General features: G+C 44.5%; 1 protein-coding gene across 8 annotated transcripts in view; it reads right to left on the bottom strand.

The window, feature by feature from the left end:
- dnm3a (dynamin 3a) overlaps positions 1–14,641 on the bottom strand; it is a 36,853-nt gene extending 22,212 nt beyond the window's left edge. For 2 of the 8 annotated variants that reach the window (XM_034293602.1, XM_029121479.2), the window contains exons 1-12: positions 14,247–14,641; positions 13,661–13,895; positions 6,121–6,194; positions 4,968–5,117; positions 4,787–4,866; positions 4,540–4,663; positions 4,325–4,423; positions 3,681–3,841; positions 3,030–3,172; positions 2,773–2,908; positions 2,619–2,686; positions 2,036–2,174 (exon numbers count right to left, since the gene is read on the bottom strand). In XM_034293602.1, coding sequence (XP_034149493.1) covers positions 2,036–2,174; positions 2,619–2,686; positions 2,773–2,908; positions 3,030–3,172; positions 3,681–3,841; positions 4,325–4,423; positions 4,540–4,663; positions 4,787–4,866; positions 4,968–5,117; positions 6,121–6,194; positions 13,661–13,872 — 1,386 coding nt within the window. In that variant the 5' untranslated portion in view covers positions 13,873–13,895; positions 14,247–14,641. Of the gene's footprint in view, positions 1–2,035; positions 2,175–2,618; positions 2,687–2,772; positions 2,909–3,029; positions 3,173–3,680; positions 3,842–4,324; positions 4,424–4,539; positions 4,664–4,786; positions 4,867–4,967; positions 5,118–6,120; positions 6,195–13,660; positions 13,896–14,215 lie in introns of all 8 variants that reach the window. The other 6 variants (XM_034293597.1, XM_034293600.1, XM_029121478.2 and 3 more) reach the window with 5 other exon arrangements.
- Positions 14,642–14,932: the final 291 nt, after the last annotated feature.

Here is a 14,932-nt window from a genome sequence, read left to right as displayed (position 1 = left end):
CCATGAGTCCCAGGGCATGGTGGAAGAGGAGGCTGATGGCTGGTGAACTCCATCCATGAGTCCCAGGGCATGGTGGAAGAGGAGGCTGATGGCTGGTGAACTCCATCCATGAGTCCCAGGGCATGGTGGAAGAGGAGGTTGATTGAATAAGACAGGCGCTAAAACGCAGCCTTGCCTGACCCCAACGTTGATTTCAAAGGACTCTGACCGGAGACCTCCCATGAGTACTCTGGCCTGCATTCCATCATGCAGTTGCTGCAGCATGGAAAGAGGGCTTTCCAAGATGTGCTCCACTAGCCTATGGAGCATGATTTTTTACCAGCACTTTTCCCGCAATGGAGTGGACGGAGATCCCTCGGCTGTTCTCAAAAAACGTCTCTGTCCCCCTTCTGTTTATAGACAACCACGATGTTGGCATCCTTCCACTCCCACGAGAGAGTCTCTGACTGCGAAACGTTCAGGACCAGGTGGGGTAGGCAGAGTGTAGACAGGAGGGCTTTATGGGCTTTATGTTTTGCTTGTAGGAGTGGCTGTGTTTTGGGAGAGTTGTTGTCAAAGCGGTCCTGATGTTTCCTTGACACACCCAGAGCATCTGAGGCTGCACTGTGGACAGCGGAGCACAGAACCGACCAATCAGTGGATTCCTCAGGCACTTGAGTAACAGTGTGTTGGAGGTTAGGTTGTTGTGTGCTGTGCAGCTGAGTTTAATGTTTGGTGCTGTCCTTGGGTGGTGTGGTTGAACATCCATGAGGAGTTTGGATCCGACCACATGATGATCAGTCCAACACTCAGCCCCACGGCATGGCTCAGGTGATGAGCACTTCCTGTCTGTCCTTTAGACGGACGACGGTGCGGTCCAGGAGGTGCCAATGCTTTGAGAGGCGGCGTTGCCAGGTGGTTTTGAGCCTGTTCTTCATTTGGAAGATGGTATTTGTGATGACCAGGCAGTGTTCCAAAGGGAGGGATAGGAGCCAACTGTTCTTTTCCCAGTCCAGGCTGGCCAAGAACTGTACTGCATATGAGATGCCCAGAGCCTCCCATCAGGATGAGTTAATCTGTGGCAGGGGTTTTCTGAAGGATGCAGTGCTCTGTAAAACTCGCCTTTGAGGTACTGCTCTGCGTCCACGGTTGGTGTATAGGCACTGATGATAGTTGCAAAATGTCCTTTTTTAAGTGGAATCAGCTCGTCGTTGATGCCAATGGGGGACTCAGATACGCGCAGCCACAGATGTCTTCACAGCGAAACCCATAGAGGCGACGTGCACCTTCAGGGACTTTCCAGAATTAAGTGCACCAAGGAATCCTCTCCATGCAGTCTGGTCTTGCTGAGTGCTGCGACGTCGATGTCATATTTGATGACCTTCGTCTGCCAGGGGATGCAGGGGCCTGTGGGTGATCCAGCCAGCCTGTCCCCAGCTGCTCAGGATTTACCCCACTAGCCATCACACCTCCCCAGGTTGACCCACGTGGCTGTGGGACAGTGGTTGGTGAATCATCTCCAGGGACCACTGTAGCTCCGAGATCCCCTACCGGTTCAGCCTGGGGTTGCAAAGCCCCAGTTACCATGCAACGACTCACTTAGCAAACTGAACTAGACATATCTCAACAACCTGCCTATACGGTCTGACAGACACACAGAGAGACAGACACACAGACAGACTCACAGACAGACTCACAGACAGACTCACAGACAGACTCACAGACAGACTCACAGACAGACTCACAGACAGACTCACAGACAGACACACAGACAGACACACAGACAGACACACAGACAGACTCACAGACAGACACACAGACAGACTCACAGACAGACTCACAGACAGACACATAGAATGACACACAGACAGATAGACAGACACGCAGAAAGACACAGGGCTGTGTACAATAGACACACAGAGAGACAGACACACTGATAGACTCACAGACATATTGACAGACAGACACACACACACACAGACAAACTCACAGACAGACACACACAGACAGAGATACACAGAAAAACAGACACCCAGACAGACACAGGGATGTGTACCATAGCAGTACATTGGCGCACAGTTGCGATCAGCTCCTGGATGACCATGTCCACACATTTAACACAGGGACCCTTCAGCTTCACTATCTGTTTCTTCACTATGGCCTCAAACGCCTGGTCTGGGGTAAACAAACCTGTCCTGCAGAGAGACAGAGAGAGGGTTGAGGGAAGACAGGGGGAGGTAAGAGTGAAATGACCGTTGTCACAGGTCAGACATAAAGCCATAAGTCAAACTAAACAAACTTATGCCAAGAAGTGTGTTTTTGGGAATACATTGATGGATTCACATATGACCTCCTGTTCACTGCAAACTGCCCTCTGACACACCCTGACCTGATTGACCTCCGACACCTTCACCTGACTGACCTCTGACACACCCTAACCTGACTGACCTCCGACACCTTCACCTGACTGACCTCTGACACACCCTGACCTGACTGACCTCTGACACCATCACTTGACCAACCTCTGACACACCCTGACCTGACTGACCACTGTCACCCTCACCTGACTGACCTCTGTCACCCTCACTTGACCGACCTCTGACACACCCTGACCCAACTGACCTCTGACACAGCCTCACCTGATACCATGGATGTTCCTAATGGCATAGCTGATCTCTCTCCGCAACTCCCTCTCGTCAAACTCCATCTGAGGACACACACGCACCCAGTAAGAGGACACACACACCCACACACACAGTAAGACCCAACCAAGGGAGTGAAACAAAGGCTGACCTTGACCAGTTCGAAGGGGAAGCGTTCATGGAAGATGCGGTTAATCCTGGCTCCTCCAGACAGCTCCTCAGTGTCCACCAGGTGTCCGGAACCCTCAATATGCTTCTCAAAGTCAGCAGAAAACTTCTGAATCAGACTGCACACACACACGCACACACACACATACACACACGCACACACGCACACAAACCTAACTTGATACACGGGCATCTTGGTGTTGCATACGTGGTTTTGAGTGTGTGTGTGTGTTTACTGACAGTAGCAGGGCTTTGGTTTTGCGTTCAGGGTCATGGGCTTTAAAGTGCTTGTAGTCCTCAACCTCTTTATCCAGTGCTAGGAGCTGGCCCTGCAGACGACTGCGGAACGCTGGCAGACTGTCGCGGATATGATTGGTCAGTTGCTGGACACACACACAAACACACACACAGAAAATACTTTTTTTTCATTTAAAATAAATATATCATTTAATCTCTGGCTATTTTCAAACAATATCAACAGAAATCATTAGTTATAATTGTATTTATTTTTAACCTTGTCCACAGGTTAACGTCTGGACTGTCTGGCAATCATTTGAGGTGGGAGAGTGAGAGTCATTCTGTAGCCAGAAAGTAACAAACCCGACTATGTCTACACTTCTTAAACTGGATTTGAACCTCACCTTAACCTTAAATTAAGACTAAAAATATAAAAGATTTTTAACGACACAGCCAACTTTGATCAAGCAGTAACTGTAGCGAGTGATTCGGAGGAGCTTTTAAACCAGATGCTTGGACAAAAGAGAGACAGCAGGCTGCTGGACCAGGATGAATTTATGTCTAACAGGGCATTGAAATAAAATATAATTGTGTGAGTTTGTGTGTGTGCATGTGTGTGCATGTGTGTGCATGTGTGTGCATGCGCGTGTGTACCTGGTTAAGGACTTTTTGTAGATGCGGAGTGCCCATCCTGTCAGCCATGTGCCTGTAGGCAGGGTGAGTTAAGAAAAACCTCCTCTCTGCAGCCAGGGCTGCCTCAATGCCCTTCTTCCCATCAATGTCCTTCTGACTGCGATTCACCAGGCCGATATAACCTGGGGGAGGAGGGCAGAGCAGAAGACAGGTGTGGAAGCCGTGTCAGGGCTCATCTGGTTGCAGCAGGGGGTTCAGCAGGACCACCAACAAGCACCATGTCCAATGCATTTCCTCTGAAGGAACAGGCCTGCACCTGGCGCAGCTTTACCAACCTAAACCCTTACGCAGGAACGCACACACACGAGCACACACACACACACACACACGCGCACACACGCTCCCATGGCAGGCTGGCATCGGTGGTAAAACTGTAACCTAACCCTGTGAGCTCATCGTATCGCAGCATGAGAACATCCAGCCTCAATTTCAACACTTACCTCAGCATAGCCTGCCGAACGCTGATGTTATGGGAACGTTATGGGAACATTCTTGAGATGCTACGGAAGCATTATGGAAAGTTTATGGGAACATTTTAGGGATGTTATGGGAATCTTACGGGAACGTTATGGGCGGTTGGAACCCACACGCACATAATGGCCTACCTCTGCGTAGTGGCAGTAACCTGTTCTCCAGTATGTGCCGGGCATCTGTTCCCTCATCCATCAGGTCCAACTTGGTGATCACTCCTATGGTCCGCTGGCCTGGGGGACGACAATGTTAAACAGACGACCGTACGGCACGCACTCAAATGGTACTTCGCAGAATGCAGTCACAATAATGTAGATGCTGGCGGTCCTCATATAGACCACTGTCTCACCCTGAGGGTCAACATCCTTGGCCAGTTTGAGAGCATCAGAGTTGGCGAGGTCCGTGTTAGCCGGGGTCACAGCCAGGACCAGACAGTTCTCCCGGCAGATGAACTGCATGATCATGTCCCTGACCTGCAGAAACACAGACACATTACAAAACAGAACAGAAAACCGCGGCACATACGGAGGGCTAGAATAGGACCACACACGTTACAATTCATTTAATAACAACGTTATAGTGTGAGGAAATGTGACCTGGTACTCTATATCAGCAGGCTGGTCACCAACGGGCACCTTGGTGATGCCAGGTAGATCCACCAGAGTCAGGTTCAACACTGTCAAAGGACACACACACGCATCGTTTTCACACATCCGCCTGGGGTTGGGACATGGGGAGTGTGTAGGAGGACTTCACTACGATGTGTGTGTTAGGTACCGTGAGGGGAATAGACTCGCAGGTTGATGGGCACGGGAGAGAGCCCCTTATTGGGTCCAGTGAGTCTGGTGGTTTCTGCTTCGATCTCCTGACGAACCTCCTGGAAGTCTAAAAACAGCTTCCCTCTGCAGTGGAGAAACTCTGCATACTCTACTTGGACGTCCAGAGAAAGAGAGGAGAGAGAGGAGCATAAAAGAGAGCGAGAGAAAGAGAGGAGAGAGAGAAAGAGAGGAGAAAAAGAGATAAGATGTAGGTGGTCCATGCCTGTTTCACACAGACTTCATATACACGAACGTCAGCAGTCAGTGAGTATATATGACATCACTGATATTCCCCTGCTTATCCATTTCCCAGACACATCTGCCCTGATGTCTGAAAGTACTGGGAAAGCACTGGTGTGACAACACTTCAAACATGGCAAATTCCCAGCACAACAGGCATTGGCCTAATCAGCTTAGTATAATGTACAAACCAATTACACTGCACACCTTCTCCCATGAGTCTTGTGCACCTAGCGCCAATCGCTACATCGTTATGTGGAAGGACAGCTAAGCTGACTAGGCAACAAACCGGTGCAGCCAGAACAAGGCAGGTGCTGCCTAGATAGGTTTGAAATCGCATGACTAACACCTCTTCTGAAATGTTTCTAAATCAATTACAGATTTGTTTAATGAGACGTTTTGGAAGGCGAAATTCTGTTGTAAGTAACCAACTGAAAATCTGCCAAGGGAACTGATTCACTCAAATGAAAATGATGACAAATACTTAACTCATTAGGTCCCTCCCATAACTCAGTGGGCACTCACATTAAGGCCAATTAATAATGGATGACGTCCTAGTCTATGGATGAGGTTATTCCCAAAAGACGCTGACAAATATCACATGAATGCTTACTTTGCAGGCAACAAACCTTGGAGCTCAGGTGAACAGACCCGGACTGTCTCCTGTTAGCAGCATTATCTCCGCAGACAGACAGATTCTGCCCCCTGGTGGGGAGTGTCACACAGCAGGAAATTCCCTGTACTTATGAGTGCTGATTTAGACTGGTGTGTGTGTGGGTGGTTTGTGTATGTGTGTGCGTGGTGTGTGTGTGCGTGGTGTGTGTGTGCGTGGAGTGTGTATGTGTGTGTGTGTGTACGTGCGTGCGTGCTACCTGTGCTGGCAGAAACTAGCTGGAGGACCAGGGGTCTACGTGTGACGATGCCTGAACCTCGAGGCAGGAAGTCCCTAGAAGGAAGAGGGGTCAGACGATTCTTATTGACATTTAACCTTTGATTGTTAGACTACAGTCTATATAAGGCATATAAAGTACATTTCAACATACACATCTATGCACAAAATATACACAAGTCCAAACACAAAAAGCAAACAAGACAATCATAGAAAACAACGTTCAGCAGAAAAGGGCCGAAAAAGTCTCAGTCAGGGTCAAACAGATACATTACCTTCAGAAAGTTATCAGACTCCTTCAATTTCTCCTCAATTTGTTGTATTATAGACAGAACTTACTCTACCATCAATCTACACACAATGCCCCCTAATGGCGAAGTGAAAATCTTATCAAAATGGGCATCAATTTGTAAAAAGATAAACAATTATCTGAAATATCTCATGCACCCAAGTACTCAGACCCTTTGCCATGAAACTCCAAATTGAGCTCAGATGCTTCCTGTGTCCTTAGATGATCCTTAACATATCTCTATATCTTCAATGGAGTCAACCGGTGGAAAATGGGTTTCACTGGACATGATCTCGGAAGGCACAAATCTGTCGATACAAGGTCCCACACTTCACACTGCATGTCAGACCAAAAACCAAAGGATCTCTCTGCACCTTCAAGACCACAGTCATGTGAAAAAGTAATGAAACCTCCTGGACATTTGTCTTTGTTTACATTTTTGAAAATAGGGATATGGAATCTTTACTTCAAACATTTGACAAACAAATGAACCCTAATTTATCAAATGACACAGAAAGATTATACTTTGCAATCATTTATTCATAAATCATTAACACAAATGCAAAAATATCTAAACCCTCATACCCTGGGTTCAATAGCTGGTGTTGCCCCCTCGGCTGAAGTAACTTCATGTAGGTGTATCTTTTAGTCTCTTATACTCACTATATTTTTGCCCACAGTACTGCTTCAAGTGTGTCATGTTTGAGGCCTTTCTAGCATACATTAAGCTTTTCTGTTCGAAGACAATGTTTCGTTTTTTCCCCCAAACATGGCGTCAGGCATTGTGGCCAAACATTGACTCATCTGTCCAGAGCACACAGTTCCAGTATGTTAACCTAGGTGTTGTCTGGCAAACATGAACTATTTTTATATGAGCTTTTATTTTAGTGCATTTCTGGACACAGGCTGTATTTTATGTCATGAAAAGTACTGAGACAGATTAATATACTGTCCAAATTGAGTACCTCCATTTAATATTTTGTCACATGAACACCTGTGATACCAGAACAAAGATAACAGCACCGTCAAGGCCCATGTCCAGCTATTTTAAACCTTTGGACTACAACAGGTTTTACAATCAGACAAAGGCTCACAATTAATGTCAATGTTTTTTCACACAGGATCTCAAATCACCTGGTTGTGTAGGTCTCAACTGGGCCCAAACTGAAAGGAAAACCCTAAAACCAGCCCACACTAGGCCCTTCGTGGACCGGGTAGACACCTGTGATACAGACAATATCACCATAGTGTATAATTGGAATTAATGTTAACTGAATTGATTTTTTCATTTATTTTCTGCAATTCAACAAAAGGCTTGAAAAGGCCAATACCTTTAAAGAAGCACATTTAATTCATTAAATTATTAATCAACAACAGCCACTGCTCATCTGAGAGATGATCGTATTAGCGACGATGAAATAATATATTTGCAAAGAGGCCAATATTGCTTAAAAATAACGTAAAAACCTTCAGTAATAGGGAAGAGGAAACAAAGGGTAGAGAAAGAACACACAATAAATGACAGTCAGGAGAAGAAAGACTGACCCCCCTCAGGCATCAGTCTGCCAAAACCACAGATACCACAGTGTGTGTGCTGTGCAGAGGGAGCGCCACTCCCAGAGGCACACTGCCAGGACTGTCAGAATCTCACAGCCAAGGCTAGCCAGCACATACTATCCGTTTAAAAATACTAGAGCAGGCAGCTTCCTTAGCATCACCATCTACACCACCAGGGATGCGCTGAGAAAATGATTGTCCGACATCTATAGTCGATATTCAGAGACTCATCTGTTTTGTGCCTGTGTACACAATATCACTAAATCTCATGTCAAAACAACTTCTCCTACCACCACAACCTTGGTCTGACTGTGCCGCTAGTGGTCGATTGTCTGGGAAGCCGAGGTTCCCGAATTTCTGTGCTCCATCTACACTCACCGGTGGTTATGGGCCTGAAGATTGAGGTTTTCAGGTAAGTGAAAGTGCCCCCACATACATTGAAAGAGCTGTGAGGAAATAAGCCAAACTGGATATTACGAAATTGGGTAAGGGAGAACAATGAGGTTAAAAATAACACGCAAACGGCAGTATCATAAACAGAGCAATGACAGTGAGAATACAGTGATTTATTTCTAAGGTTACAGTCCAAGTTCATGGGCCACCTTTTTCCTGTGGTCCCGGTTGAGTTTACAGCATCTTGATCCTACCATGTATATTCCAGCTGTTTGAAGTAGAGACGGCACATACAACTGGGTTCAGCCTCTCAGACAGACAGTGTGTCAGGAACAGAAAGATTCATAAGGGGAACACATTGTGCCAAGGGGAAGCTGTGGCGTTGTTGTGACTGTTTGTGTGTGTGTGTGTGTGTGTGTGTGTGTGTATATACACACACACACACATACATATACTGTTATTGTGTGTCTGCCTGTACTCTAGCTGTACTCTGCCTGTACTCTGTACTGTGGCTCTCTAGCTCTCCTACAGTATCAGTTGAGAGGAAAATAAGCTGAGGCTGTGTCATTCCTGTCTGAAGGAGGCCCGGCTTTTATGGCAGGCAGCCCAGTCAGGAATAGACATCAGCACACAGAGGAAAGGAGGGACGGAAGGGACACAATGCCCTCTTCAGCTCAGAGCTGTTAGCTAAACCATGGACTGATGCACAACAGACTGACCACACATGCTCCAAGCGATGCCCTGTTCTCTAGGACAATGCATTTTTCACGTTCAGTTTTTACTTTGGAATTACCTATCCACAATTCTTCAAAACTGGATTACAACCAAGCCATTAAACAAGTTATCTGTAAATCAAGTAAAAAAAATTAAGAAACAAGAGTAAAATAATTACAAGCAATATCAAACTCACAATGATATGTTATCTCCCCACAAAATACATCTAATTATTATGTTCATAATTCCCTGCACCTTCATGCAGGGAATTATGGTGACGACATGTTTACCGTAGTTTAGTGGCCACAATACTTTTTAGGGGACTTTATGATAGAGCAACAAGCCAGGGCATGTCAGAACATGGATTGGTGGGTAGAACAGCAGGTTTTGCCCATTACCCCCTCTGCAGCCCTTTTCAACACATCTCACACCATCTCGCTAGTTTATTGTTACATACAGTCATGTGAAAAAGTAAGCACACCCCCTGGAACCTTAATATATACAGCTCGGGAAAAAATTAAGAGACCACGGCACCTTATTATTTTCCTTTCAAGAAAAGTCAAAAAGAAAGGTTTTGAGTGAAGAACAGGAGGGTTAAAAGAGACCACTGCAAATGTAATGCTTTTTTGGAAAGGAGAGAAAAAGGTGCAGTGGTCTCCTGAGCTGTATATATTTTTTTTTAAATTTTTACATTTTATTTGTATTATTCCAATCATATTGATTGATAAAGGTAACCTAGTTTAATAAATCACACACAGAAAAAGCAGCTATGCAATTAAAACAAACAAACCAAAAATGTCCTTATGCAGAAGTCCCAGACCAAAGCCCGTTTGGCCTGGTTACTTGACCAGACAACCAGCTCTACTAAGTGTCTTAGCGGTTCCAAACTTGTCAAAGTAAGTACACCCACTAGAAAGTTGTATTTTTTATATGGACATTTGAGCAATATTCTAACCACATTCATTGATAAAGATAACCCAATTTAATAAGATGGTACCAAAATGTTTTTAACTTTAAAACCATTCATGCAATTAAAATACAAATAAATTAAATTTCCTTATGCAGAAAAGTTAGTACACCCCTACCTTTACCACCACATAAAATGCTTAAAATTTGAATCAGGTGCACCAAAACAGGTGCAAATAATTAGAAAATAATTAAAGAGTAATTTAGGAGGGTCCAGATTAGAAACTTGGTCTTGCCCATATGGCTGTCTGGTATCACGTCAACAGACAGAAAGATTACTGATGCCCCGGAGTCTAGAGAGGGGTCACAGAGCCGATGACAAGCAATCTGAAGCATATCATTTCACATATATCTACATGAGGCAGGTTGTCCCACCAGGCGCTCACAGATGTATTGAGGTAAACATCAAGAGATCAAGTTGAATCTAATCTAATCGACAGGCCTCTCTTGCCACAATCAAGTGAATGATTCAACTGTCAGAATATGCACAGACCTGGCCTGCATTGGAGGTCATGAAGGAAAAAACTGCTGCTCTCAAAAAAGAAATGATGGTATTATAGCCTCCCGGCCCAGCCAACATGCCATTATTGAGTCAACAATGAATTCCATATTGTACCAGAGAACTACTGAGTAGGACTTGACCCCATCTGTCAGAAAACTGAATCTGAACTGAACATGGACGATTGTAAAGTATAATCTTTCAGTGTAAGTTGTTAAATTAGGTTACCTTTATCTGCCAATATTGTTGAAATGAAGAATACTTTTCCATATGAACAAATACTTGCAAAAAAGACAACATTTCAGGGGATGTACTTCATTTTTCCACGACTGTACATCCCATCCAATGAAGGATTCAATGTTTGAGGGGTAAAACACCCTATCACTATCATGTTTATTTTGAAAAATGTTACAGGAAACCTGCACTGCACAATAGAGTAGGTCATATTTGAAAAACAAATCTCAAAATGCAGTCCAAATCACAGATTTCGTTGATATTTGATCACTTGATTGAACGCATACATCTAACGGTTTCAAAATATTCAGTAATAAAGTTGTTTCATATAGATGCTGGACTTTGGTCAAAACAACCTCAATATGACCCCATGGTCTTAAAGAGTATTTTATGATCAGAATGATCATTTATGTCATCTGTGAGGTGTCTTTAGACCATATATAGCATTACAAGTCGTTTTGATAAAAGGCCTGGTTGACTAGGATGCTTCCCAGGCCACATCTATAAAATGGCCCTTGAAGGTAATACACCCACAGATACATATATTTAATAATTGTAAAAGCCTGTGTACTATTAATCAGCAAATATTTGGTTTTTGTTTTGGTCTGTCTGTGATAGCAGGAACTCATGTAGTAACATAACAGCAATATACCCTGATCAGCCATAACATTATGACCACTAACAGGTGAAGTGAATTACACTGATAATCTCGTTATCATGGCACCTGTCAGTGGGTGGGATATATTAGGCAGCAAGTAAACATTCTGTCCTCAGAGTTGATGTGTTTGGAGCAGGAAAGATGGGCAAGCGTAAGGATCAGAGCGACTCTGACAAGGGCCAAATTGTGATGGCTAGATGACTGGGTCAGAGCATCTCCAAACCTGCAGCCCTTGTGGGGTGTTCCCGGTCTGCAGTGGTCAGTACCTATCAAAAGTGGCCCAAGGAAGGAAAAGCTGGAAACTGGCGACGGGTTCATGGGCGGCCAAGGCTCATTGATGCACATGGGCAGCGAAGGCTGGCCCATGTAGTCTGATCAAACAGATGAGCTACTGTAGCACAGATTGCCGAAATAGTTAATGCAGGTACTGATAGAAAGGTGTCAGAACACACAGTCTATTGCAGTTTGTTGTGTATGGGGCTGCGTAGCTGCAGACCAATTAGGGTGCCCATGCTGACCCCTGTCCACAGCCGAAAGCGCATACAATGGGCATGTGAGCATTAGAACTAGACCACGGAGCAATGGAAGAAGGTGGGCTGGTCTGATGAATCACGTTTTCTTTTATATCAAGTTGATGGCCGGGTGCGTCTATGTTGCTTACCTGGAGAACACATGGCACCACGATGCACTATGGGAAGAAGGCAAGCCGGCATGTTACTTTAACATGTACCACCTACCTGAGCCTTGTTGCAGACCATGTGCACCATTTCATGGCAACAGTATTGCCTGATCGCATTGGCCTCTTTCAGCAGGATAATGCACCCTGCCACAAATCAAAAATGGTTCAGGAATGGTTTGACGAACACAACAACGAGTTCAAGGTGTTGACTTGGCCTCCAAATTCCCCAGATCTCAATCCAATTGAGCATCTGTGGGATGTGCTTGACAAACAAGTCCGATCCATGGAGGCCCCACCTCGCAATTTACAGGACTTAAAGGATCTGCTGCTAACATCTTGGTGCCAGACACCACAGCACACCTAGAAAGGTCTAGTGGAGTCCATAAATCGACGGCTCAAGGCTGTTTAGGCAGCAAGAGAGGGACCAACACAATATTAGGCAGGTGGTCATAATGTTAGGGCTGATCGCTGTATTCTCCACACTGCAGATGGGGAAAAAACACACTTTCACATTTAATACGGCTTTTAAAACAACATTCTGCACTTCTGAGTGCAACGCCAATCAAAAGATGGTATGGGCATAGCTGTCTAGAACATCAAACTCATCATTAAGTACAATACAACATTTGGTTAAAATATACTGGAAGTACATAGTGCACAATCTGATTAATATCCTTAATGACACAAAGCGGTTTCCCTCTGTCTTCTTGCACCATTCTTTACAAACCCACACAACCCATTTCCCATTTTCTAACAACCTGGCCACAGACATATAAATGAACCTAGCCAGTCAGCCTGTCAAGAGAGAGCATTGCATTGTGGGATTTGAGTTGAACGAATAGAATTCTGCAGCAAATTTCACATTGCTTGCTAACTTATTACAACTATGAAAGAGAAAAACATTTTAAAACATTTGTTACATCATATATTTGTATTATTTACCAAGGAATATCATCTCAATGTGTGATTTTGGGTAGATTAGGCCACCCCTAACATGCACAATATTGGATTTGATTCATATCCAGTTTACTAAAAGAAGACAGTAACTAGAATGTCTTGCACTTTCAGGAGTGGGGTTAAAGAATAAAAGGAAAGCCACACATCCAATACGCAACATCTCCATTGGCAGATAGGCTTGCACTGCAACGTTGTCCCGAAGCTATTCAATTCATGCACATTGAATAACACTCCGTTCATTCATCAGTTAAAGCACTTCCGGTTACAGCACTATCACACTTTTATCCAGTGAATTATACAATTATTTTAATAATCAGTTACTGACCACTTTGGAGAAAAGTCAGAATCACAGACACTGCTTAAATAGTAGAAGGTTTAGTATACAATCCATGCCCACCCTTACTAAATACGAGATATCTGTCTGCCATGTGCATTCATTTGGAGAAGTCTGGGAGACATGAATCACTGCCAAACTCAAACAGACATCCTATTATTGAATAACATCAACATTCTTGATGGTTTTCTGCATGCATTATTTGATTGTTTCGTTGATTATCGTTATAACTGATTGATATACCTGCCGACAAAGTTCTCAAGGACGGAGCTCTTTCCAGCGCTCTGTCCGCCAACGACAGCAATCTGTGGCAGGTCTAGGTTATAGCTCTGGCCGATGGTGCTAAAGGCGTCCTGGAGCTTGTTGACCAGGGGGATCAGCTCCTCCATCCCCCGGTTGCCCATGGTGACGGAGCCGTCAATCCGACTGTCAACCACCTGCACACAGAACACCATCCAACCTCTCTGGTTCAGTAAAGCTGAAAAAAAAAAGAGAAAAGCGAGTTTGACATCCAGCTAAAGTTACTGTAAATGACAAAAAGTGAAATACTTACTTTGCTACATTAGTAACGTAAAAACGTTAGTACACAGTAGTGCATTACTAGTAGTCATAGCTGGCTGGCTACTTTAACCCGTTAGCTTTATTAGCTACAGTACTGTAAATAAACGACAAAGCCGGACAACTTCAAGTGTTGAGTGAAGTGCATTATTTAGCCACAGTACTTTTAACGAACTGCGCGGTCAGCAAGCTACAGAACATGGCTAAAAAGCTAGAATACTCATTAATTATTAAACATACATGCATGTTTTATTTGCCACTCTTGCCTTGCCTTGGTTGATGGTATAGACAGTGCAGTGCCAGTACAGTACTTTCAAGTCCAACTTGTCACTGTTCGGCTCGTAAGCCTAACCCAAACGTCCGTCCACACTAGTACTCGAACCGCGCGTTTAGGTATTACTACCGTTAAAAAAAAAACACCTCCAAAAGTCAGAGAGTTGTGACCGTAACATTTCCTCCTATGGACTTTGGGTTTGGTTCGATCCGTCTGACAGCTTACCGAGTTTCTCTCGCTGCGCATGCGTAGAAATCTGTTAGGATTTTCAAGACAATCTCAACGCCCACTTCAAACCTAAAGCAACAATTTCCCAGTGATATAGCCAGGCTATAAGGTTAGTTCGGAATTACAGACAGGAAATATTACCCGCCTAGAGTCATGAGCTATTTAAATCACACCCACCTCGTAGAGACTTTCCAGCCTCTCAAACTTTTAGTCTGGGTGGGACTCTGTAACCATGCCATAGGATTCACCTACTGTAAATAACACTGCTACATTCTTTGGCCACGAGTGAGGTGTTGCAGTCTAAATCAGCAGTAGGGAGGGGTCTCTTGGTACAAGAGATCCGAGACAGCGAAAGCTTGACAGTGAAAAAACTTCCAAAAATACCATTATTCATATTTCAATATCATCAATGAACACCAGAGAAAAGTTTGAGAATAAAACACTCTTTACTTGGA

The sequence above is a fragment of the Esox lucius genome, chromosome 8 (assembly GCF_011004845.1).
Source record: "Esox lucius isolate fEsoLuc1 chromosome 8, fEsoLuc1.pri, whole genome shotgun sequence".
Classification (NCBI taxonomy): Eukaryota; Metazoa; Chordata; class Actinopteri; order Esociformes; family Esocidae; genus Esox; species Esox lucius.
The sequence above is the reverse complement of the archived record's forward strand: the minus strand, read 5'-3'. Positions and strand labels throughout refer to the sequence as shown.